The sequence below is a fragment of the Thamnophis elegans genome, chromosome 16 (assembly GCF_009769535.1).
Source record: "Thamnophis elegans isolate rThaEle1 chromosome 16, rThaEle1.pri, whole genome shotgun sequence".
NCBI lineage: Eukaryota > Metazoa > Chordata > Lepidosauria > Squamata > Colubridae > Thamnophis > Thamnophis elegans.
Window position 1 is genome coordinate 23,253,792 of NC_045556.1, and position 24,632 is coordinate 23,278,423.

The following is a 24,632-nucleotide window of genomic DNA, read 5'->3' on the forward strand; positions in this document are numbered from 1 at the left end:
ATGGAGCTGTGAGTGTTTCCCAATCAATTCAGTATCAGGGATCGGGCCCATTTCCAGAGGGGAGGGGGGAGGGAGAGAGAGATCTACATTTGGAATGATTTCTCTCCCAAAACTTTGAAAACATTCTTCCTTATATTGTGCCAGAGTGGAACATTTGTCTAAAGCAGCATTTATCTAGACTTTATTTATATGTGGGGGAAAATAGATGAAATAATCATGTTTGACCTAGATAAAGTATATTGATTGACATATAAAAACACTGTTCTTCAGACAATTTGCCCTTGATGGATTTGGCTTTTTTCTAACCTCATGGCATGTTATGTAAAATGAAGGCTAACAATACAAGGAAAATGTCTTTTCTGGTTCACTGTGGCAGTTTTATGTCTCCATTTCCCGCTCTTCTGCTTAAAACAGCCGGAGTTCAACCATCATGAGCTGGACTGGATTCCTCAACGACACAAAATATGGATATTTTCCCCTCCTTCCATCATGCATAGACTCCACCATATAATTGGGAAAGGAGAATTTAGGGGGTCCTTTACCCCTGATTCCCCTAAAGACAGCATCTGTACTTAACTCTCACCAGATGCTGCTGGGGAACAATGACCGGCTCTCGTCATAGCTTTTGTGCCATTGTTACTTCTTAAGACCCAATTGTGGTCTTAAACCAACAAACCTGGCATTTGTGGCCGTAGGATTTTGATAGCTGCATCTGAACATCATGTAACTTAATAGTGGATGCTAAAATTATATTAGTTAACAGGAGAGGTCTCTGCTATTCTCTACACTCCATAGCTGTCGATAGGATGTCATGTTGTGTTTACCGATTACATCAGAAAACACGCTGGGTCGGGGCTGCTCAGTTGGCTATTATTATATTTAATACGGCTACTGGTGTTTAGATTTCAGGTGATTCCCTGATTCCTTAGTAAAAATAACAAGGCACCACAATTATGTCCCTTGGTTAAATTCCTAGGACCTTCGATAATCAGATATGCAAGCTGTTGGCTTACATGTCCTATTGATTTAATATTCTTCTAATCAGTACATAAAGCTATGGGCCTGCGGTGTTAATTTTTCATATGCTTACAAAGCACCCTTTGATTTTCTGTCACGCGTTAATTACAGTGTTTTGCCATTAAATAGGAAGCTTTGTGTAAACTAATTACTAGGTAATCATTGTCTACCGAGAGCCGCAGTGCTGTTTGGTACCTTTTATTTTATTTGGGGAAAATTCACAGATCTCGCAGTCTGGAACCACTATACCTTCCAGCCATTAGCTCTCACTAATTCATAGCATTATTGTGTTAAGATTGTAGGAGTTGTAATTGTTGTGGTATCAGTGCTGTTAATTACCGGAGTAAACAGTTGAAATTGTGCCAAGGCCTATTGTAGAAAGCCGAGAAAAGGGGGTTTAAATGTTACCATCTGGGGATGAAGACTTTGCAAATGGTACAAAGCAGCAGCGAGGCCCCTCAGAGCTTCGGGGTTTGAGGCCATATGGATGCAGAATATTTGCAATCAATTGAATTTCGCTGCCAGTTTTTGCCAATAACGGTGCACAGACGAGGAGGGTAAGATAAGATGGAGGAAGAAAATCAGGGATTTGTTAGTCCTGTCGCCTGCCATAATAAACCATCTAGATGAAATTTAAATGTTTACTTTGATGAATTTTAAGAGGCAGAGAGGCGCTAAACACAAATGTGCAAATTTAGCCATGTGTAAATAAATATAACTACAATATGATTTTTAAAAAGAGGCTTGTATTGGTTAATACAGGATCTCAGTGAATTTTTGCAACTGATTGATTGATTGATTGATTGATTAAGGTTGTGTTGTGGCATTTATAGATTTTTTTTTGCCTACAAGTAAAAAGAAAAGCATGGCTTTTAGCCATGGGGAAGATATAAAAAATGAGTTTGTGCTTGGCCAATTTTCATTCTCAGAAATCCTGAGAAGATCATTGCATTTGATTCTAGTTCTGTTCCCCCCACCCCTTAGTTTATAATATAAAATGCAGGCAGGAAAAGAATGTGTTGATTTGCACACCTCCCGCCAACTTCAACAAGGTCTCTTGAATGTATCTTGGCAATGAGACCGTCCGTCTGATTATGCATTAAACATAAATCCTAAATCAGCAGGGTTTCTGCTTCTGGGAGGGCAGGAGATTCTGAGTATTTAGAATTTGCATAAATGTAAGTTAAAAAATGGAAACCGCAGAATACCTTTTCCTGAAACAATGCTGGTTAATTAAAGAAAAAATACCTCCTGCACATTAACAAAGGACATCGCCATCACTTACCTTTTGCCACAGTTAGGCTTTGAATTTAAGCCCATTGACAAAATAAATTGCCCAAGACTCACTGCTCTGCCCAAAATAAAATTAATGACAGTAAGAATGATTTAGCAATAGCATTGTGAGCCCCAGTCCTGCCCCTGTGGGATTTACGCATGTGTCAGTGTTTAGGAAGGCTTACAAACTTCACCTCCCTCTTCACTTTCATGTTTTTTCTTCTTTAAAATGATACGTTTATTTCAGAATATTTCTACTCCTGGTGCTTTAGTCACCAGGGAGCTTGCTCCAGCAGTCTTGTTGGGGTTTATTTTTTATTTAGCTGAGAGGGGATGTCAGGGAGGCACCGGGCTGAGCTGTGCTTGCAGAAGGAGCTTCCCTGCTCAGCCCCACTTCCCCCGATGGAGCCTTCGAGCCGTGGGGCGAGAAACCTTTTCACTTTGTGCATTTGTGCAAATTCAGAAGGCAGAAGAACTACCTCAGCAAGGCAGAGGAGATGAACGCGGCCCGCACGGTGCAGGGGGCAAAATCCGGAAGATGAAGTGGTGGAAAGTGGCAAGAGGCCCTGTCTCCTCCTGGCCACTGGGGAGGCAAACAGCCGGCCCACTGAAGCACCACAATGGCCGCCCTCGGCCTGTGCGCTGATCCCGAGCGAAGGACCAGTAATGAGGAGAAGCCGAAGCCAAGCTGAGGGGAGATAATGCCGCCTAAGAAGAGGCTTGTGCGGAAGGGCCCTCGCCATTTGGTCCTACGCAAGGCGCTAGGCGGGCAAATCGCTTCCCATCCAGCTGAAATGGGCCATTAGGTATCAAGGAAAATTGTCTCTCGCTCCTTTCAGCAGATGGAGCAAATATTTTACAAAGCCATTTTACATAGGAAAACCATTTGTGGGACTCGGTAATGGCAGCTGTTTTACATGATGTTACCTTCCAAAAGATGACATCTCGCGGAAAAGGCAAAAAAAGAGAAAGAAAAAGGCAAAAAAAGAGAAAAGATACCAATACTTTTTGTTAATTTTCAAATTTCCAGTGGCACACTCAAGCATGCAGCCCTTAAAAGCCACATTTGAATTCTAAGTAAGTGTGGCTGCTGATGGATTGCTTCCCAAAACATTTCCTGCATTATTATTATTATTATTATTATTTTGCTCTTTTGTGTAGGCTCCGGAGAGTAACAAAAAAACGAATAGCCAAACAAACTGTGGAGTGCGTGTAAACCATTGGCCTGCGCTGGAGGGGAGGGAATTTCCATCCTTTGTGCCGTAATCTGTTCAAAGGGCTGAAGGCTGGAGCAGCTCCTAACTGGGGGAGGCACTTTAGTTTCTTCTCTGCCCCCCCCCACCCGAAATAACTTTTAATCACAGCAATCGTTTAGAAGCCCGACAGGGAAGAAGCCCGTTTAAGAAATATATCAACATTGGTGCTATTAATATATGTCCGTGTATGCATCATTTTGTATTTATTTATTTATTTGTTTGTTTGTTTATGTTTATATAGTGTATATTGGAGGTGGTGACCCTTTGAGAGCTGCAGGCAATGAAATTTCATTTTAATGTATGGCGATTAGCGTACATTTAAAGTGACAATGGAGTTATTCTAAGTCTAATTGATGGACAAGCCATTTGTGGACAAATCATTAGATTTAGGAAGTAGTCCTTGACTTACGACCATAATTGAGTCAACATTTCCATTGTTAAGCAAGACAGTTGTTACACCCCAGTTTACGACCTTACTTGCCACAGTTGTTAAGTGAATCATTGTAGTTGTTAACTGAGTAACATGGTTATGAAGTGAACCTGACTTCCCCATTGAATTTGCTTGTGAGAAGGTTACAAAAGGGGAACACATAACCCAGGGTTACTCTGACCATCATAAATATGAACCAGTTGCCAAGCATCTGAATTTTGATCACATGATCAAAATGGGTCATAAACCACTTTTTTCACTGCTGTTGTAACTGTGAACAGTCACTAAATGAACTGTTGTAAGTCGAGGACTACCTGTAATTAGTCTACACTAACTAATTCAATTTATTACAACAGCCTCCCTTCCCCCTCTTTTGCCTTTGTGAAATTATTCCTTTACGTCCCACTTTGATCTGCATCATTGGAAGGTTTTTAAGAAGGGATTGGATAGTGAAAGTTTAGCTTGCTTACAATACAATACAATACAACAGCAGAGTTAGAAGGGACCTTGGAGGTCTTCTAATCCAACCCTCTGCCTAGGCAGGAAACCCTATACCGTTTCAGACAAATGGCTATCCAACATCTTCTTAAAGATGTTGGAGAGTTCATAACTTCTGGAGGGAACTTCTGTTCCACTGATTAATTGTTCTCACAGTCAGGAAATGTCTCCTCAGTTCTAACTTGCTTCTCTCCTTGATTAGTTTCCACCCATTGCTTCTTGTTCTACCCTCAGGTGCCTTGGAGAACAGGTTGACTCCCTCTTCTTTGTGGCAACCCCTGAGATATTGGAAGACTGCTATCATGTCTCCCCTAGTCCTTCTTTTCATTAAACTGGACATACCCAGTTCCTGCAACCGTTCTTCATATCTTTTAGTCTTCAGTCCCCTAATCATCTTTGTTGCTCTTCTCTGCACTCTTTCTAGAGTCTCCACATCTTTTCTACATCGTGGCGACCAAAAATGAATGCAGTATTCCAAGTGTGGCCTTACCAAGGCATTATAAAGTGGTAGCTGCTGCACATGGATGGCTCCTATTTAAATCGTTGTCCACTAGGACTCCAAGATCCCTTTCACAGTTACTACTGTTGAGCAAGGTACCACCTATACCGTACCTGTGCATTTCATTTTTGTTGCCTAAAAGAGTAAATGTCTTACTCTTTTCACCATTGAATTTCATTTTATTAGATAGTGCCCATTGTTCAAATTGGTCAAGATCCTGTATCTTAAGCCTGCCTTTTGGAGTGTTGGCTATTCCTGCCAGCTTGGTGTCATGTGCAAATTTGATGAGTTCCCATTTATTCCCTCATCCAAATCATTGATGAAGATGTTGAAGAGTACTGGGCCCAAAACAGAGCCTTGGGGTCCTCCACTGCATACTTCCCTCCATAAAGATGCAGTTCCATTGAGGACTACACGTTGAGTGCAGTTGGTCAGCCAGTTACGAATCCATCTGGTGGTGATGCTGTCTAGCCCACATTCTTTTACTTTATCTAGTAATAGGTTATGGTCTACCTTATCGAATGCCTTACTGAAGTCCAAGTAAACTAGATTGATGGCATTCTCTGGTCCGGTAATTTTGTCACATTATCAAATAAAGCAATAAGATTAGTCTGGCATGATCTGTTTTTGGCTATTACTTTGTTTACTTCTAGGTGTTTGCTAATTCATTGCTTGATTATCTTTTCCACAATCTTTCCTGGTATTGAGGTCAGGCTGATAGGTCTGTAGTTTCCTGGATCTGGTTTTTTCCCTTTTTTGAAGATGGGAACCACATCAGCTCTTTTCCAGTCCTCTGATAGTTCCCCGGTGCTCCGGGATCTCTGAAAGATACAGTTCAGTGGTTCTGAGATCTCGTCTGCCAGTTCCTTCAGAACCCTGGGGTGTAATCCATCCGGTCCTGGTGATTTGAACTTATCTAGGGTAGACAGGTGCTCACTTACCATTTTCTTCCCTATTTCAACTTGTGTTCCTAATCTGATTTTGTGGTGCTGTTTTTGATAGGTTGGACTGTTTTATCCCTTTGTGTAAAGACAGATGCAAAACATGAGTTAAATAGTTCTGCTTTCTCCCTGTTGCTTGTCACCTTCTTGCCACTTTCTCCCAGCAATGGACCAATTGTTTCCTTAACTTTTTTCTTGTTTTTAACATGTTGGAAGAAGCTTTTTTTTACTTTTGTGGCGAGCCTTTCTTCATTGTGAGCCTCAGCTTTCCTCACTTTATCTTTACATGTTCGGGCTATTTGCTGATATTCTGCCTTATTTATGTCCCCACCTTTCCACTTTTTATACTTATCTTTTTTGTCTTTCAATTTGTCAGAGAGTTCTTTATGCAGCCATGCTGGTTTCTTTTGGGAGCTGTTATTTTTCTTCATTGATATTGTGCTAGACTGGGCTTTTGTAATCTCATTTTTCAAAATTTCCCAAGCTTCTTGAGTTGTTTTCCCCTTGAGGATTCTCATCCATGGAATTTTTCCCAAGCTCTCTCTAAGTTTATTGAAATTAGCTCTCTTAAAGTTCAAGACTCTAGTTTCACTTTGTTCTACTACTTGCGTTTGCATAATGTTGAATTTCAATATTGCATGGTCACTTGCCCCCAGGGTTCCTGTGGCTTCAACACCTTCTATCATTTCCTCTCTGTTAGTGAGAATTAAGTCCAATATGGCTGATCCCCTTGTTCCCTTCTCTACGTTTTGGGAAACAAAGTTGTCTGCTAGGTTTGTTAGGAGCCTGTTGGATCTTCCACTTGGTGCAGAGTTTGTTTCCCAGTTGATGTCAGGGTAGTTAAAATCCCCCACTACTATTGTGGTGTGCTTCCTTAGTTAGCTGACTAGCAAAAAGTTCATCTACTTCCTCTGCTTGGTTGGGTGGCCTGTAGTATAGACCTATGGCAATGTTATTTCCCCCCAAACCTTTAATATTGACCCAAATGCAGTCAAGATAGTTTTCATCATTGTTGTGCTCTATTTCTGTAGAGAGGTAATTTATTTCTTACATATAGTGCAACTCCACCTCCTCTTTTATTTGGTCTATTTCTTTTAAATAATTTAAATCCTTCTAGCTGTATGTTCCATTTGTCGGTTTCATCCCACCAAGTTTCTGTAATGGCAACAATATCGTATCTGCCCTCTTTTACTTGAATTTCTAATTCGCCCTGTTTATTCCTCATACTCTGTGCATTGGTGTATAGACATTTTGATTGACCCTGTGTTTACTGTCTACATAACCTGTGCTATTCCTTACTGCCCCTATTTTCTTGCCAGTCATTTGTCCGGGATGGTATAAGGTTTCCTGGTTGAGCAGGCGGTTGGACTAGAACAGTGGTCTCCAACCTTGGCAACTTTAAGACCTATGGACTTCAACTCCCAGAGTTCTGGGAACACTGGGAGTTGAAGTCCACAAGTCTTAAAGTTGCCAAGGTTGGAGACCACTGGACTAGGAGACCTTCAAGGTCCCTTCCAACTCTATTATTCTGTTATAATCTGTTATAATCCTCTAAAATGGTCAAAAGCACCTGGGAAAGGCATGGCTACACCCAAATCCTCGAGCTTTGCAGTCTTACTACCTTGCTACTTTCATAAACAAATGAACCTCCTAAGAGCTAATGTTATCTTCACTTCTGCAAATTAATTGCAAACGGAAGGAAAGAAAAACAGTCATGATATGAAAGATTTGGTGGTTTTGGTTTATTTTTGGATTGGAAATAAACATCTCAGATATTAAATTTCCTGGAATAAATATCTGGGGTCTAACCCAGGAAAACTGGATGGAATGGCCTTTCCTAATTCGATGACAATAAGACCAAAGGAACTTAATGGTACATATTGATTTGCAGGCAGAACATCTGACTAGTGTTAATCAATGAAAAGCACATTTTTGTGGACCCTGCAGTCTTCCCTTCCCTCCCTGCACTCCTTATGGGAAATCATTAATTCTCACTAGTTCCCAAATTAGTTATACATGAAAGAAACCACAAATCATTCATTCTTCCCTCTCTTGTCTATATGGTCCTTTTCAGCTGGTGGAGTGCTATTGCACGGCATTGCAATCTATAGCCTATTAAGGCATTCCTCCTCCGCGTAGCTCTGCACATTTTTTCTCTGCCAACTGTAGGAAAAAGTCACAGGCTGGAGAAGGTTCACCATTCATGGTTGCCACTCTTAATATCAAGTGACCCTACAGCTCAAACAGGCTTCCTTTATGCATGGCCTCTCACTTCTTCCTAAGAGGCATAAATTGTCCAAGGGTTTTCTGAAAATCTAGGAATCCTGAATAACCAGATGATGATGATGACGATCATCATCATCATCATTATGTCAATAATGTGAAATCACAGTGGCCAGTTCATTAGCTGGTATTGGCCTTCATTCTCACTGAGTTCCTCCCAAGAACCTAGGATGTTGTGATGTATTGGTGTATGGAAATGTTGTCAATCTACAGATTTCATAAGAGTCATTCAAGAGTTTTTGATAGGGCACCCTGTGTGTCAATAACCACTGTGCTCACTGGATTATTATTACGGATAATGATAATACTGACATTGACAAAATCCCCATCAGTCAATTGCAAAAGGCAGCTTGGCTTGGAGTAGCTTACATCTTGCCACAATACCTTTAAGACCATCCAATGCCAACATCTACCTATCCCAAGTCCTTAGGAAGGACTTGATAGATGGACAAAAATGCCAAATCCACTTCAAACAACTGGCTGTCTGAGTGATGAACCATAATAATAACATGATGCCAAACTCCCAGCAGATAAGCTAATTCTTTTTAAAGACTAATAATAACCCCTTGAGATAGAGTTTCCCTTTGCAAAAACTTCTGGTTGAGGTTTGTTGAACCGTATGCAGTATAATTCCTGCTTTCTGCTTGATTCAAGGTAGGCATATAATCTCTGACAACCAACCTCTTGCACTTTTATTCAAATATTCAAAAAGATTCAGCTGTGTTCAGGGGACTCTATCTACAGCAGTGGTGGGTTGCGGGTACCGTTCCGGTATGGTGCTTTGGAGGCCTGCCCGCCCGCCGTCCTTACCTGTATTTGAGCTCTTTGGTGCTTCCATGCATGCAGTGTATAGCACCTGCATGATGCGCCACCGAGCAGTTGGAGCGTCATGGAGGCGTCGCAGGAGTTAAGGATGCATGTGTGTGTGTGTGCTGCACGCATTCATGTGATGGACACCGGGCCCCGTTGCACCGTACCAGTTGCAACAAGATCTGGAACCCATCACTGATCTACAGGCAGTAGACGTCCAAAATAAGTTAACCAAGCCACATGCTGAAGAGGGAGCTGTTCTGTTTCCATACAGTCCAAAAATACATTTTGGGATTTGAAATTCAGAAGCTGCCCTTGGATAAATAGAAAAAGACAAAAGTCATATCCTTACAGGCCCTCCTCAGTAGACAAAGCACAGATCCTCAACACAAAAAGCATTTAAAAACAGACAGAGCCCCTCTTCAAGCGGGAGGATGAAAGACGTGAGGGAGATCTTTCACCCGTCCGTTCCAGTCAGGAGGAGCAAGAACGGAGTCCTAAGATTGTGGTGTGAAGGGGCAATTAGTCCTCTTTGGAGCATGGGACATTTCTAATTTCAAGGGGTCATGAAGCAGAAGAAAAAGGCTCAAGGGAAAGAGGGAAGCCATCGTGAAGTAGTGAAAGAAGAAGTTCCCAAGTTTGATTTGCTTGCTCAGCTTCCAGACTGTAGGCCTGATTGAAACCATGAAGTTAAGACCTGGGCCTGGGTTGTTGCCTTTTGTGTGTGTGCAAATCCGTGGTCCTTTTAGACTCTTGGGAAGCATCCTACATGGCCTGCCTCTTGTCTCAGCATCCCTTTATGTCCTGTGCCCAACTGACCCCAGTTTTACTTATGTGGTCTTTGATTTAATTGAGGGCAGTTTTGAATGAGGGACCAACAACCAAAACAATGTAAGTCAGAGGTGGCTTGTGAGGTGGTAGGACAAGAGCCGAGGAGATGGCATCAGAGCCAAGCCAAGAGTTGAGATCACAAGTAGCCTCCCCAACGCTAACTGTCTTCAGATATCTTGGCCTGGGGCGTTAGGGGAGGGAGGGGGCGCACATGAAAACTATATGCAGTGCAGAATTGGGGGAGACTCCACAAATGTAGGTTCTGCATGTGATCCTACAAGAGAGGGTAGGGAAAAGCTTTTGAGTCAAGTCAAGAGAGAAACAAATAGATCTTCCCAATAGACAAAAATATCAATGGTTTTAATCTCTTAATTCCCCATTTGTTTTGTTGTTAAATTTTGGGCTAAAATATATATATTCTTTCTTTTTTAAGGAAGAGATTGCTGGTGGTGGTTGGGACCCCCCAAAAGTTGCCAGAAACACGAAAAAAAGATAGGGGAAACATTTTGAAAAAGGCTTCCTGGCTGTGGTTAAACAGTAACCACACTGCCTGTTGGAGGCCTGGTTTTTAATCACCCCACAAGCCGTTTTCATTTCTGCAGTAAAATTGCTTGTGGTTCTATTTAATTTGTTTCTGCAGGAACCAGCTTTGGTGAGGCTCTCCCAGGAGCTGCCGGGCCTTTTAGCACAGCACGCTCAGCCTGTCAATGAGAAACGATTTCCTACATGGGGGAAATTCCTCCAAACGTTTGTGAGCCAAGGTAAATAAGACTGCTCCATTCCTGCTAAGCGCTATCAGGGATAATTATATCGCCAGCACTTTGTCCTCATTCATTGGGATATTTCTCCACACTTCCACCCTCTGCCTTTCCCTGCATTAAGAGTTTTTAATTTTTTTAAGAATGAAAGACAGGCAGCCATTTTCGACCTCGCTGATTTTGGGCAGGAGGACGTGCCCCCCCCCCCCCGGATGGAAAGAGAGAGGCATTTATCAATGATTTTGAGACTCCCGCCTCCCTCCCTTCTCTGAAGTTACCTGCATCGTTAAAATTTCTGTCCCGCTTTGGGATGAGAAAACGGGCGATGTAAACGGCACAAAACTGTTTGGAGAGGCTCTCCATGGGTTTCTGGTGGTATTTGTGGCCTTGGGGTGGGGTGGGGTGAGTCCCATTACGGTGCCGGGGAAATGCCCAAGGCCAAGGGCCACGGACATCACAACACAGAGGGGCAGTGGTGGAAATGGATGTAAGTTTCCTTTGGGTTTCATGTTTCTTTCTTCACTCACAAATTTTGACTAGTTGGGACTGGCAAGGAACAGGAGCGATAAAGAGCACCAAACCCTCATCTTTCCTCAGTTCTATTCATTTCCTCCTTCTCTGCCCTCTGGAAGCCACATGAGACATTTTCAAGCAGTTTTGCAGTCATCACATTTAAGAAATAGAAGCTACATATACCAATAACCACATACATATATGCATACATGTATATACAAGAAATGCCTCTTCCCTCCCTGGAGGTCCCAGGTGAGTTTGTTCTAGCTTGCCTTTCTGATGTTCTTGATCTGGCAACTCTTCTTGTATACAGAAAATTACCACCCTCCAACATTGGCTGTGTAACAGTAAATATGACTTTCAGATTGAGTCAGAAAATGCTTACAGTTCCTTACAACTCAGCGAGCAGAATTTTGGGCCTTAGGTTATCAACACAGAGTGTCACTTACTTACCTACCCACCTACCACCATTGGATGCTGTTTCCCCACTTTGCTCCTTCCCCAGCCTTCTGCTCTGAAAGAGAAAGATAGAATATGGGCAGAGTGGTCAGTCCTTGGGTGAAAAGCTAAAGATATTCTTTGAGGAATCTACCTGCCTCAGAGTTCTGTTCGTTATGGGTGTATTGCTTGGAACCTGACACAGAATACTTTTCCCCATTCCGAGGAAATAAAAGGCCCTTCTGTTTTCCTACACAAAGAAATAGATTTATTTATTTAAAATTTAGATTTCTAGCACTACCAACTCAACCACAACAATAGGAGTGGGGTTTCTCTTCCCAGTCTTACTGTTGTACAGCCTATACCCAATTAATTCTCCTGCTAACATAACCCCAGCCACCAAAGAAACTTCACCTTACAAGCCCAGGCAAAGTCAGAAACCATTTTCCCATTTAACCAGGAGCAGCTTCTACAATAAGTGATGGGATTAAAGTTATTTACTTTTGGAAACTCTGCTTGTGATAAGGCCGATTGTTTTAAAAGTAAACCTTTTGCTCCTTTTGCAGAGCGTGCAATAAGTTGCCTTGATGATGGTGCTCTCGTTTCTCCTACCAGGTGGAGTCATAGAAGCCTTCCCGCCTTCCGATAGCATCACCAGCCTCACCGTGGACATGCTGATTGAACCGACCGGGGAACTCACCATGGTTTCCTGCGGTGACCAGTTTCACGCCGACAGTCCCTTGCAGTCTTCGGGGACGACCCTTCCTCAGGCTTCCGTTGAACCCAAGCTCCTTCATCAGCTGTGTTTTAAAATCGGGGAGGCCTGCAAATCCAGGGGCGTGGTGGGATACTTTTCTATCGACTTTGTGACTTTCATCCACCCGCAGTCCTTGGCGCAGCAGGTGAGCCATAAAGGTAAAGCTTCAGTTCCTTTGGCACTCTTGCCAGCCACTGCAGAATCACTGAATTCCTGGGGTTGGAGGTGTGTGTGTGCAGCAAAGTGTTTTCTTTCATTAGTCCTGCACCCTAATTAACCCTGGATCCTCAGAAATATGTGCTCTGGAAAATCTGGAATAAATGCTCATTCCTTGTAGCCTGTCGGTTCAGGGGCTTTTTCTACTTTGTTTACATTGCTGCAGGGGTGACTGCAAAATCTACATTTGTCATTTAACTATCAGTTTCCTGTTCCTTGACATCAAGGGGAAAGCATTTTAAAATGATTGGTAGATTCCGGGTGAAATATTTGTGTTTTAAACCAGCAGAATAAATCAACCCAAGGGAACAGAGGTTTTCAAGAAAAGGCTAGACCAGGGGTGGGTTCCTGCCAGTTCTAAGTTCTTCTATAGAAGAGGTTCCACAAATCTACCATGCCATTTAGAACCGGTTCCAGCTCCCTCCCCCCCTGTCCGTAACACGCTTGCCCTGCCCACCACTCACTGATTGGCTGGCTCACCAATTGCCCCGCCCACCTCTAAGAGTCCTATCCAAACCTTAAAGTCTTAAAGCTGTCAAGTTTGAACATCCCTGGGTTTTTTTTTATAAAGAGTTAGGGGTGCAAGGGTCTTGTAACTTGACAGCTTTAAGACTTGAACATTTCAATGCCAGAGTTCCTGAGTCAACATGACTGGAGGAGGAATTCTGGGAGTTGAAGTCCACAAGTCTTAAAGCTGTCAAGTTTGAACACCCCTGGGTTTTTTTTCTAAAGGGTTAGGGGTGCAAGGGTCTTGTAACTTGACAGCTTTAAGATTTGTGTGCTTCAAATGCCAGAATTTCTGAGCCAAGATTTTGGTTGCTAAGGAAGAGCGTTGTTAAGTGAGTTTCACCACATTTTACAAGTTGGCCATGCCCACCCAGTCACATGGCTGCCAAGCTACTCCCACCTGGTCACATGGCTGCCAGGCCACTCCCACCCAGTCACATGGCCATCAAGCCACTCCCACAAAGCAAGCCACACCTACAGAAGGGGTTCTTAAAAAATTTGAAACCCACCACTGGGCTAGACATCCATTTTTCAGGGTGGTATTAGGTTTTCTGCCTCAGGCAGGAGATTGGACTAGAAGACCTCCAAGGTCCCTTCCAGCCCTGTGATTCTGTGAATGACCCACGTGTACAAGTCACAGAATCTCCTCTGCGTCTAGCCAAATTATTACTTATTTTTGGGGGGAAGTGAAAATATTTGAGAATAAAACGAAGCAAGGTTTCATTTGTATTTGGGAGCAAAACCTTCCTTTTTAATTTTGGCTGAGGTCCAGTTGTGTTACATTTAACTTCGTGTTCCCAAGGTGCCCAGCTAAATGGCACTTTGGTCTTTTTCTCTCGTCTGTGTCATTTCTTCCCCTGAAGGGCTCTGGAGCGAAGCCTTGGCCCTTTTGCCTACAGTGCATAAATTTCCTTCCACCCTTTCATCATCCATGCCCGCCCATTTTTCTTTCTCCCAGGGGTTCTACCTTGCAATTTCCTATGTTTTCCCAGTTTGTGCCACAACTTTAGCATTACTTAAGCCGAGTTCCACCCCCCCAACTTAATTAGATATAGAGGCAATTAATGATGCCATCTGTCTTGTTGTGTGAGAGAGAGATTACACCAAAGATTGTGCTTCTGAAAGCATTATTTTTTTGGCAAACTAGAAATCCTATTAGACTTGTTCAAACACTCTCACACTAATTTCCCATTTTAGATCAGTAGCTCAAAGGCTGAAATAAATTCTCCAGAACCATTGTACACTGAGGCTTCCTTCAGGAATTATCTTTTACTGAAAATAACCAATGATCTATGTTATTTCGTTAAACCTAAAAATTAAATATATCATTGAACATCTGTTACCACTATAGTGAAAGAGTACTTAAATATCCCCAAATCCCAGAGATTGTGAAATGATATGAATCATTTGAAATTTCTGCAATGCAGAATGGGACAGGTCTTTGCTGGTAGCTCCTAGACCTGAGATGACCCTTCAATTTTAGGGGTAGATGAAATATGGAATTTCTTTTGGGAGCTGCCATCATTTGGGGTGCCACCAGTGAGCAATTCAGAGGTAACCTCAGAGTTAGAGGAAACTCCCTTTCCAGTGCCGCTCCGAAAACCATGGATCAGGCACATGGGATTAGGGTTATAGTGGGAGACTTTGTGCTGCCACCTCAGTGACTCCTGCACTCGAGCCCAGCCATGGGTCACGTTTTCCTTCACTTTACTTTTGCCCTTCAACTTTCAGTGGGATAATAAAAAATAGTTTGGTCAATTGCTAAGACTGGGCCATGCAGGAATAATTTCCTTTACTCTTTCAGCAAGTCTCCAGCAAGCGCTGTGAGATCCCTGTGACTGCACTCTCTTCAGCACGCCGGAGCTGGTCACGAAGAAGCTAATCAGGGGTCCCCAAACTTGGCAACTTTAACACTTGTGAACTTCAACTCCCAGAATTGAAGTCCACAAGTCTTAAAGTTGCTAAGTTTGAAGACCCCCTGCGCTAAATGATCAGAATAACAGAGTTGGAAGGGACCTTTGAGGTCTTCTAGTCTAACCCCCTGCTTGCACAGGAGACCCTATATCATTTGCGGCAAATGGTTGGCCACTCTCTTCCGAGAAGCCCCCAATGATGGAGCAGCCATGATTTCTGGAGGCAAGACGTTCCACTGGTTAATTGTTCTCACTGTTAGGAAGTTTCTTCTTAATTCCAGGTTGCTTCTCTCCTTGATTAGTTTCCATCCATTGATTCTTCTCCTGCCTTCAGGTTCTTTGGAGAATAGGATGACCCCCTCTTTTTTGTGGCAGCCCCTGAGATATCGGAATACGGCTATCATATCCCCCCTAGTCCTTCTTTTTGCTAGATTAGACATACCCAGTTCCTGAAACCGTTCTTCATATGTTTTAGCCTCCAGCCCCCTAATCTTTGTTGCTCTTCTCCGCAACAAATGGACACCTGGGAAAAGAAATCTTGGATTATATGTTTCAGATTACACAATGGAGGTTTGTAGAGTTGTGTAATGTCTTGTGTTAGCTCTGATTTGTACAATATTTGTATTGTAGCCATGTCTCTGAAAGAAAGAAGATGGAACAGAATGAAATTACAATTAGAAATAATAGATCAATTGAATATGTTTCCAATAATTGTTAACAGCCACTCAAGTCATATTCAATAAGCCAATTATGGTGCCATCTACTACAAATATGGCCTTGTTATCACATTGCTTTGAGTAACATGGCTGTTTCTGTCTCCATCCTTGTTTCAACACAATACAAGCTAGTTTTGTCTCCAAGGGAACTTATAGATTTTATGAACCGACTTTCCTCTCAAACAATAACAGAATTGATTGACAGTGAGGATCAAGAGGTAAGTGATTAGGTTCCTAATTTGAAGAACTGCTGGTTGACAATATAAAGAGAAACTGCACAGTTAAGAGCATTAACGTCAGTTTTTAGAAACCTCAACCAAACATAAGAACAATCAGAAGCTGCTCATATAATAACTTTATTGTTATGCTCCGCAACCAGAATCCACCTGGTATTATGATTAAGGTGTTGGTCCTTGACTTGAGGGGATCCAAGTTGAAGTCCATTTTTCAGCCACGGAAATTCGATGGGTGAATTTGGCCCAGATCCTTTTTCTCATCTCGTCTGGAGGATAAAAATAAGGAATGATGTAAGTCACCTTGAAGTTGTGGAAGAAAGCTGTACGTCCAGTTACCTGATGAATTGTGGAGAGGCAGAATATGATATTTCAGTTGTGACTACCAGGCAAAGCTCAAAAGGAACAAAAATGGTATCCAAAGGATGTGATTGTGGTAGGATTTCTATTCTGGTTTGGAGTCTCCAGACAGCACCTTTGATTCTTCAGACAGGAGCTTCTGGGTCTGGGGGATGCCCAAGGAAGCTTCCAAGGAAGACAATTCACTTCCCCATGTCAATATTTTCTCCAACCCCAAAACCTCATTTGTGACTTCTGCTGGCTTAATTCTTGGTCAAGTGAAGGACTAGGATGGAAAGCTAGAGGGCAGCAGTGCTAATGCCAATCAAATAAGAATGTTAAAGTAAGAAAACTTTGAGTACCAATTCCCTCCACCTACCTTAAGCTCAGAATCTTTTCTCATTCAGAGATTGCACTGATATTGATTATTATTGCATGCTAAAGCATATAATGAGTCCACCTTCCGTTCCATATCAATAAATTATTTTAGAAAGACAAATCCACTGTCCTCTATGATTAGTATAAATTCATTTTTTCTGAAAAGCATCAATGAAGCATCTTTTAATGATGGGTTATATTCTAAATATATATTAAGCAGGAATGTTTGAGGGCAAATCTGTTTTAAAGACTTTTCTAAACACCTCTGTTCTTTGGCTGGGTAAAATAGTTATCCCCTTTTCTCTGACATTACTTTTAATACCTTCTTCAATCTGTTATTTCACTGATCAAATGCTAGACAGTTCATGTAGGATTTTTTTAATTAGTTTAGCAAACAGTTTTAGAAATGACCCAGCTAGCCTGTTGAAAGGGAGATGTAATTGGCTAAGGAAAGCTGAGTAGGTACATGAAGACTTTTCTCTCGTCACTGCAATGATTAAAGAAATCTGAAAGTTTTGATTCCCCAATGCAACCTTCATCATCACAAAGCAAAACAAATCAAATCAAACTCTCAAGCAGACACTGCACAAATTAGTTTGAGAAAGGGAATGAGAGTCCTTTATCTGAGCAACTTTCTGCCTGTCAAGATCTGTATTTCCGAGGCTTTCTTTCCTTGGCTTTTTTTATTTTTTCACAAATGCTGTTAAAAGCAGAAGTTGGAATTACAAACAAACATTGTAAGGCAGGTTATTGGTGAGACAGTACATTTTGTAAAACATGTAATCCTCCATTAGAACTCAAAATCTAATCTGCCAAGCGCTGCCTTAAGCCTGAAGCTCATTAAGGGTTCTGGAGAGCATCTCACGGTGCAGAGGGTGCTTGTAGACGGTGCTCTTCTATAGAGGCTTTCAGGGACTCTACTAAGGAGGAAACTGACCCTTGTGATGACATTTGAGAAGGTGCTTTGGCATTCACAGATCTCAGAGGAGAAAATGCAGCTCTAACCAACCGCCATAGTCAGGGCCATGTGGGATTCATGTGGGGAGGGACCTTGGAGGTCTTCTGCTCCAACTGCCTGTTCAAGCAGGAGACCCTATACCATTCTAGACAAGTGGCTGTCCAGTCTCTTCTTGGAAGCCTCCAGTGATGGAGCCCCTACAGCCCCTTCTGGAAGCAAGTCATTGCACTGTTTAATTGTTCTCACTGTCAGGAAATTCCTCCTTAGTCCTAGCTTGCTTCTCTCCTTGATTAGTTTCCATCCATTGCTTCTTGTCCTGCCTTTGGGTGGTTTAGAGAATAGGTTAACCCCCCTTCTATGTGGCAGCCCCTCAAATTCTGGAACACTGCTATTTTGTCACCCTAAGTACTTATTTTCACTAGACTAGACCTACTCAATTCCTGCAACCGTTCTTTGTATGTTTTAGCCTCCTGTCCCCTAATAATCTTTGTTGCTCTTCTCTGCACTCTTTCTAGAGTCTCTACATCTTTTTTATATTGTGGTCATCAGAACTTGATGTGTGTGGTCTTACTTAAATCCCAGAAATTGCTTCTGATTTCCACTCACTGTATCTCTCTATTCAACATTCAAGAATTTGTCACTCCTTTTAACCATCTCCCAGTTGGGCATCCAAAGGGAGGAAAGATCCTGGTTGTAGGAAGAATCTGTACACTGCATATCTTTTCTCTTGTGGGTGCTTGTGTAGACCTGTGGGGAGATATTCTGCACACTGATTTTTGAGGGAAAATTGGCATAGAAGGGGTGGGTGGGACTTATAAGGTAGACTCATTGCAAAAGGATGCTAGAAAGGCCCAATACTTCCTGAACACTTAATAATGGTTGACGGAATCTTTGGCACATTTAGTTTCTATTTTGGAAATCTGAATTCCTCTCTTTCAAAGAGGCTGCCAAGTTATTGAGCTTCAGAAATGGATGTCTTGCAAAATGGTGCCCTGATTTCCTGTACTGGAAAATTAAGACTTGCTCCGCCTGTAGAAGGAATCTTGAGAACTCTCTAAACATCTTGTTGAACACAAGAGAAAAAGAGCAGGAGCAGATGGCCCCCATGAAATGAAACTCAGCGGTTTTCTCCTCCTTTTCCCCCCACCAGCCTTAGAATTCTTTGAAAAAAGCCCTAAAAAAATCGGGAAAAGGGAAGTAACAGATGTAATTTATCTGAACTTCCAAACTGCCCTTAACTAAATCTCCTGCAAGGAAATGAAGAAAACTACGTAAATCACAGGTCAGCAGAAGAATATGTTACAGCCTGAAAATGCTTCAGGGTTACTTTGCAATGCAACACAATTCAAAGAGCGTTTCTCTGGAATCTTCTATTCCGGGATGGGGCTTTTTAATGCGTGGCTTGCAGGAAACGGGCCTCGGGCTGCTTGTTTCCAGGAACGCATGAGAAGGCTTCCTCCTACGGCTGCCCTTGTGGGCATGTGGGAGTCTCCCTATCTCACCTCATCCCATGCCCTGGTGCATCTCCTTCAGGTCCCAAGAACTGTCCAAGCACATGACCAGATCAGCCCTTCTTTCAAATGTTTCAGAATCAGGAGATCATTTTGCCCCAAAGATGCTTTTTTCAACTGGCAACTGGACTTCCTTGGTTTTTTCCTTGAAGACGTTTCGCTTCTCATCCAATAAGCTTCTTCAGTTCAGTTCAGTTCAGCATTGAAGAAGCCTTCTTGGATAGGAAGCGAAACGTTTCAAGGAAAAACCAAGGAAGTCCAGTTATCTTTTGAAAAAACATCTTTGGGACAACTAGGACTGAGGATCTCCAGAGACATTGAGGTCATTTTGCCATTTTTCATCCAAACAGGGAATGCAAATTGGGCAGGGGGGAGACACTCACCTGGGGACAAGGAAGCAAAAAACCAAGTGCAGAATACGGAATAGCAGACTTAGAAGCCCTACTTTGCTTGCCATTTTTCTTGGTCTGCTAGCAGGAAAAGAAGGCCAGGTGCTTCTTTGCCAGTAGGAATGGCTGGCATCCTTTCAGGTAGCACTTTCCCCTCTGCTTGGAGGTGTGCGCAGATGAAAATACTCTAAAACCATCAGTAAACTGTATGTCAAGGGTTCCCAAAAGCATCCAAAAATTAAATCAGAGTCCAAGGCAAAGTATTTCTCAAAGTTCCAATTTATTAAGAGAGCCACGTTGTGAAATCCCAAATCTGAAAGCTTCCCGGTTTTCCCCACCCAGTTTGAAAGTTGAAGATCACACCCACAAGTCCATCACATGGTCCAATCATTCACTGCCATGCTGGCAGCTTCCACCCATCCAGTTCTGGTCAGGTGCAGAGACAAAGGATCACCTTGGCTTTCTAGAAAGAATTTTGTTATGGCTACATATCATCTAACTCCATACCACCCCCCCTCCCATTTTCCCACGATAGAAAATGCATAGCAGAAGAATAGAAAGTGTGGCAGCCTGAGGTCCAAAAGAAAAGATGGCTGCCGGCCTGAACTTTATATGACTCAGAATACTAAACATTAAAGCAGAGTAAACTCATAACGTGCTTCCGTCCTCCCAAAATATTTTGGCCATCAGCAGCACATTGCTATTAGTGTTCTCCCCAGCCAACTTTTCTCCAGAAGAGGCCTCCCGCCTTTGGATGCTGGCTGCTCTCCTTCAGGATCCGTCTCACCTCCATGGGTGGCCTTCACAGCCATACTGGAACTCTTCTCTACAGATAGGCCTCAACATACAACCGCAATTGGGACCGGAACGTCCATTGCTAAGCAAGATGGTTGTTAAGTGAGTCACGGCCAATGTTATGACCTTTTTGTTGCTGGTGTGAAGCGGGTGTTAAGGGAATCACAATGTGGTGAAGCAAATCCAGCTTTCCCCATGGACATCGAAAGTCTTATCCCGTGAGCCCAGGATGCTGCAGTAGCAGCCACAAAAGGCCTGCCGGTAGCCATGATAAATTTTATCATTTGCCGTGGGGATACTAGGCAGTTGTAAGTGGAGGTACTGTTGTAACTTTGAACAGTCACTAAATGAATGCTTGTAAGTCAAGGATTCCCTGTATATGGTTGGCTAGATATGTTTGGTAAATCAAAATATTTCACCAACCACCACTAGATGGCAGCCAAATCAGGTAACTGTAATCCCAGCTAAAATGTTCAGTCCCATTGTGAATTTTAACCGTCATAAAGAGCGCTCTTTTCTGAGAACTGGTTTGCATTAATATTTTACTAATTGGCACTTTTACTGTATAATCTAGCCTCTTCTTTTAAAAAAAAAAAGTAGGTGCTCTCCCTGTAAAAAATATAGAAGTCAGTACTGGAGGCAGAAAAACAATTAAATGGAATGAAGAAAAGCGATAATTTAGCAACTGTTTAAGAATTTATGCTTCCCAGACCTCCTCAAATTTTAAAGCTGAAACATTTACGTGCCTCCTGTAAAGAATAATGCCGTAATTGTGGCTTTATTCACTCTGAATCTTTATATTTTACAGACAATCTCCTGTGTTGTTGGGTGTTGAAAATAAATAATAATAATCTGAATTAAAATAAGAATGATTAAAATTAGTAATAATAATGTAGTAATGTAATGTATAATAATCTGAAAACCTAAAGCTGTATTCAAATAGAATCTCTGCTTAACACTGTGTGAAGATACAACCAATGGAGTTAGGACTGGACAAATGTGTCACTCTCATCACCAACAGGGGAAAACTAGTGAAAACTGAAGGAATTGGGGTATCCTATGGGACTAGCATGAAGAGTCTGGATGAAGACAATAACTAAAATTACCTGAGCATTCTTCAAGCTTACAACATTAAGGACACTGACGTCAAGAAGGAGGTTAGAAATGAACACACCAAGAGAGTGACAAAGATCTTAATAGCAATAACACTTAGACTTATATACCACTTTAGAGTGCTTTACAGCCCTCTCTAAGTAGTTTATAGAGTCCGCCTCTTGATCCCAACAATTTGGGTCCTCATTTTACTTACCTCGGAGTCAACCTTGAGCCTGATGAGATTTGAACTGCCAAATTGCAGGCAGCAGAAGTTGCCTGCAGTACTGCACTCTAACCCACTGTGCCACTGTGGCTCATTCAAGCCCAAACTCAGTAGAGGAAACACCATCAAAGCAATTAACACGTGGGCAATTCTAATTATTAGATCTACAGGTGGAATAGTGGACTGGATTCAAATGGATCTTGGTAAGAGAATCAGGAAAATAATGACAATGAATCTTGTCCTTCATCCATGCAGTGATGTTGACGAATCTGTTTACCAAACGCACATGGGTGGGTGTGGAATGTCGTAAGTACCAGACAGTTGTTGAAGAAGAACAAAGGGCATTGGGAGAATATCTAAAGGATTGTAAAGAAAGGCACTAATGTTTGTACACCATGAAAGTTCACTGAATATCTGGGAGATCAGACTGGCCTACAAAGAGGCCAAATGAAGAATAGAAAAGAGGCAAAGTAAAGCATTAGATGGGCAGCTCATAAAAAGACTAGAAGCAAAACAAAGATCAAGACCTGGCAAAAGCTAAAAGCGGGAAAATTCTGAAGAAAATTCTAAAGAAAGAGACAGTGAGACTAATTCTGGCTTCACAAGGCCAAGCCTTAAGAACAAAGCCAGAACTGAGAACACCGCAACAAACAGCAAATGCCACCTCAGCAAAGAAGCTGAAGAAATAGCGAGCATCTAGTTAGCTGGTGCAAGAAGATCACATAAACTGACTACAAGCAACAGCATGACAAAGTAGCAACAATGGTACATTGGAAGATCTGCAAGAAATGCCATTTTGCAGCAAGCAAGAAGTGGCGGGACCACAAAGTAGACAAAGTAATAGAAAATGAAGAGGCTTAAAGTGCTGTGGGATCTTTTGAATTCAAACAGAGAAGCACCTGCCACAAAACTTGCCAGATCTATCAATTGTCAATAAGAAAGAGAAAGAAGAGTTTGCATAGTGGATGTGGTAGTTCCTGAAGACAGCAGAAGAGAAGAGAAAGAAGAAAAATCACAAAATACAAAGACCTGCAAATTGAAGTAGAACAACTAATGGCAAAAGAAAGCAAAGATGGTACCAATAATGATACTGGGTGCAATTCCAAAACCTGCAGCAACTCTTGAACATTTTTGCCATTGACAAAATCACTACCAGTCAATTGCACAAGGCAGCTATTCCTGGAACAGCTTTTCTCCTGCAATCCTTTTAACCTTTAACACCATCAAGCAACAACATCTCCCCAATCTTGGGCCTTGAGAGGTAGATAAGAATGCCAAACCCCATCTAAACCTGGCTGCCTGAGCAACCAACTATAATAATGAGATCTGTATGCATGTTTTACATTCCATGGCCATCAAGAGGGAATTTGGCTGGTTGACTGTGGAACAATATGGAAGAATTGCACCTGTGGGGCTTTCTGAACCATCTTGGCTGAGCTTGCCCAACCTACACAGCTCAAGTGGAGGATGGAGACACAGGATGTATTGGCTACTACCTTGTTTCCCCAAAAATAAGACAGGGTCTTATTTTCTTTTGACCCCCCCCCCAAATAAGCGCTTGGCCTTATTTTCGAGGAGGTCTTATTGTTTTTGAGGTGCAGGAGACGGCGAGTGTGGTCACTTCATGGCTGCTGCTGTGTTGCAATATTTTCAGGGAGGGCTTATTTTAGTGCATGCGCTCAAAAGCCCGATTGGGCTTATTATCCGGGAGGCCTTATTTTCAGGGAAACAGGGTAGTGATACAAGAATTGCATCCTTGGATCCCTCACTCCTGACCTAGACTGATCTAAATGCTAAGCAGGGTTATAGTTGGTTAATACTTGGAGGGGAGACTAGAGAGCAGCTACACTAAGAAGTGTATGGTTGGGGGAGGATCTGAGAAGATGGTCATGGCAGAAAATGTATGGATGAGGGTGGACAACAGGCATGGAGAAGGTGTTTAAGGTGCGTGGGGGGGGGGTTGGATGGGCCTTGGCATAGGGAGGAAGAAAAAAACAAAGGGTGATGATGAGAGAAAAATTGGGACGGAGGGAGGGTGAACTTCAAAGATAGGCTTAGGAGCCTGCAGCTGATTCAGGCCGTGATGGATGCCAGCACAAAGACTTAAGGAGAAGAGTTATGGCCCGACAGTGATGGGAGAGAAATACGATTCCAGCTGAAATGCTCTCTGCTTAAGGCCTTCTGAGATCAATATCACATTCGGTGGGCATCAACAGCCAAACTGGATTTCCCTTCCCCTGTGCTGGAGAAAATCTCCATTAACCAAGGGGCTGCGAGGGGCCACTCAGCTTGTTCTCCTTTCTGTCTTGACGTCACAGGCCCACCTACTTTGAACCCTCCAAAGAAGTGTGGAAGGAGAGAAAATGAGTTCGGATTGAGGAGCCCACAGTGGATGGAGTTGTTGACAGGGGTTTTGGTTTACGAAGGACCCGGTGGGCACAAGTCAGGGAGACATGCAGGGTCGAGAGTCTTGCTTGGGGCTCAGGGGCTCAAAAGCTCTTACAAGGTATCCCCCACTTTTTTTTGCCTACAAATGAAAGTCAGGAGCTTCAGTTTTTCCCAACAGGGTCCCAGCCGCTGGGCTGTGACTTTGTTTTTCCACCAGGTGTCAACAGCTAGATCAGGGGTCTCCAACCTTGGCAGCTTTAAGACTTGTGGACTTCAACTCCCAGAATTCCTCTGAGGAATCTTGGCTGGGGAGTTGAAGTCCACAAGTCTTAAAGTTGCCAAGGTTGGAGACCCCTGAACTAGGTTATTCCTTCTCACCAGAGAATAGAAGCTGATCTGTCCTACTTGGTCTCTGATAAAAACACGCCTGGCAAGGCTGCTATGGCCTGCATTGGGCATTTATATTCTCTGTAATGTTCAAGCTGTATTTACTTACTCTGTGTTAGTTGTTTTACTTCTAGCAAAAAATGACCCTCCCCAATTATGAATCAGATGAGATTGGTTGAGTGCAACTGGCAAAGAAAGTAGGATAGCATTCCTTACTGCTATCCTTTGAAATCATCATTTCCTCCAGACACAAATATCTAAATGGCCTCCGATAAGCT

At 42.5% G+C, this 24,632-nt stretch overlaps 1 protein-coding gene across 1 annotated transcript in view; it reads left to right on the top strand.

Moving 5' to 3' along the window:
• IQCH (IQ motif containing H) overlaps nt 1-24,632 on the top strand; it is a 109,276-nt gene that overhangs the window by 67,231 nt on the left and 17,413 nt on the right. The window contains exons 15-16 of the mRNA XM_032232502.1: nt 10,481-10,601; nt 12,165-12,451. Of these exons, the coding sequence (XP_032088393.1) occupies nt 10,481-10,601; nt 12,165-12,451 (408 nt within the window). The remainder of the gene's footprint in view (nt 1-10,480; nt 10,602-12,164; nt 12,452-24,632) is intronic.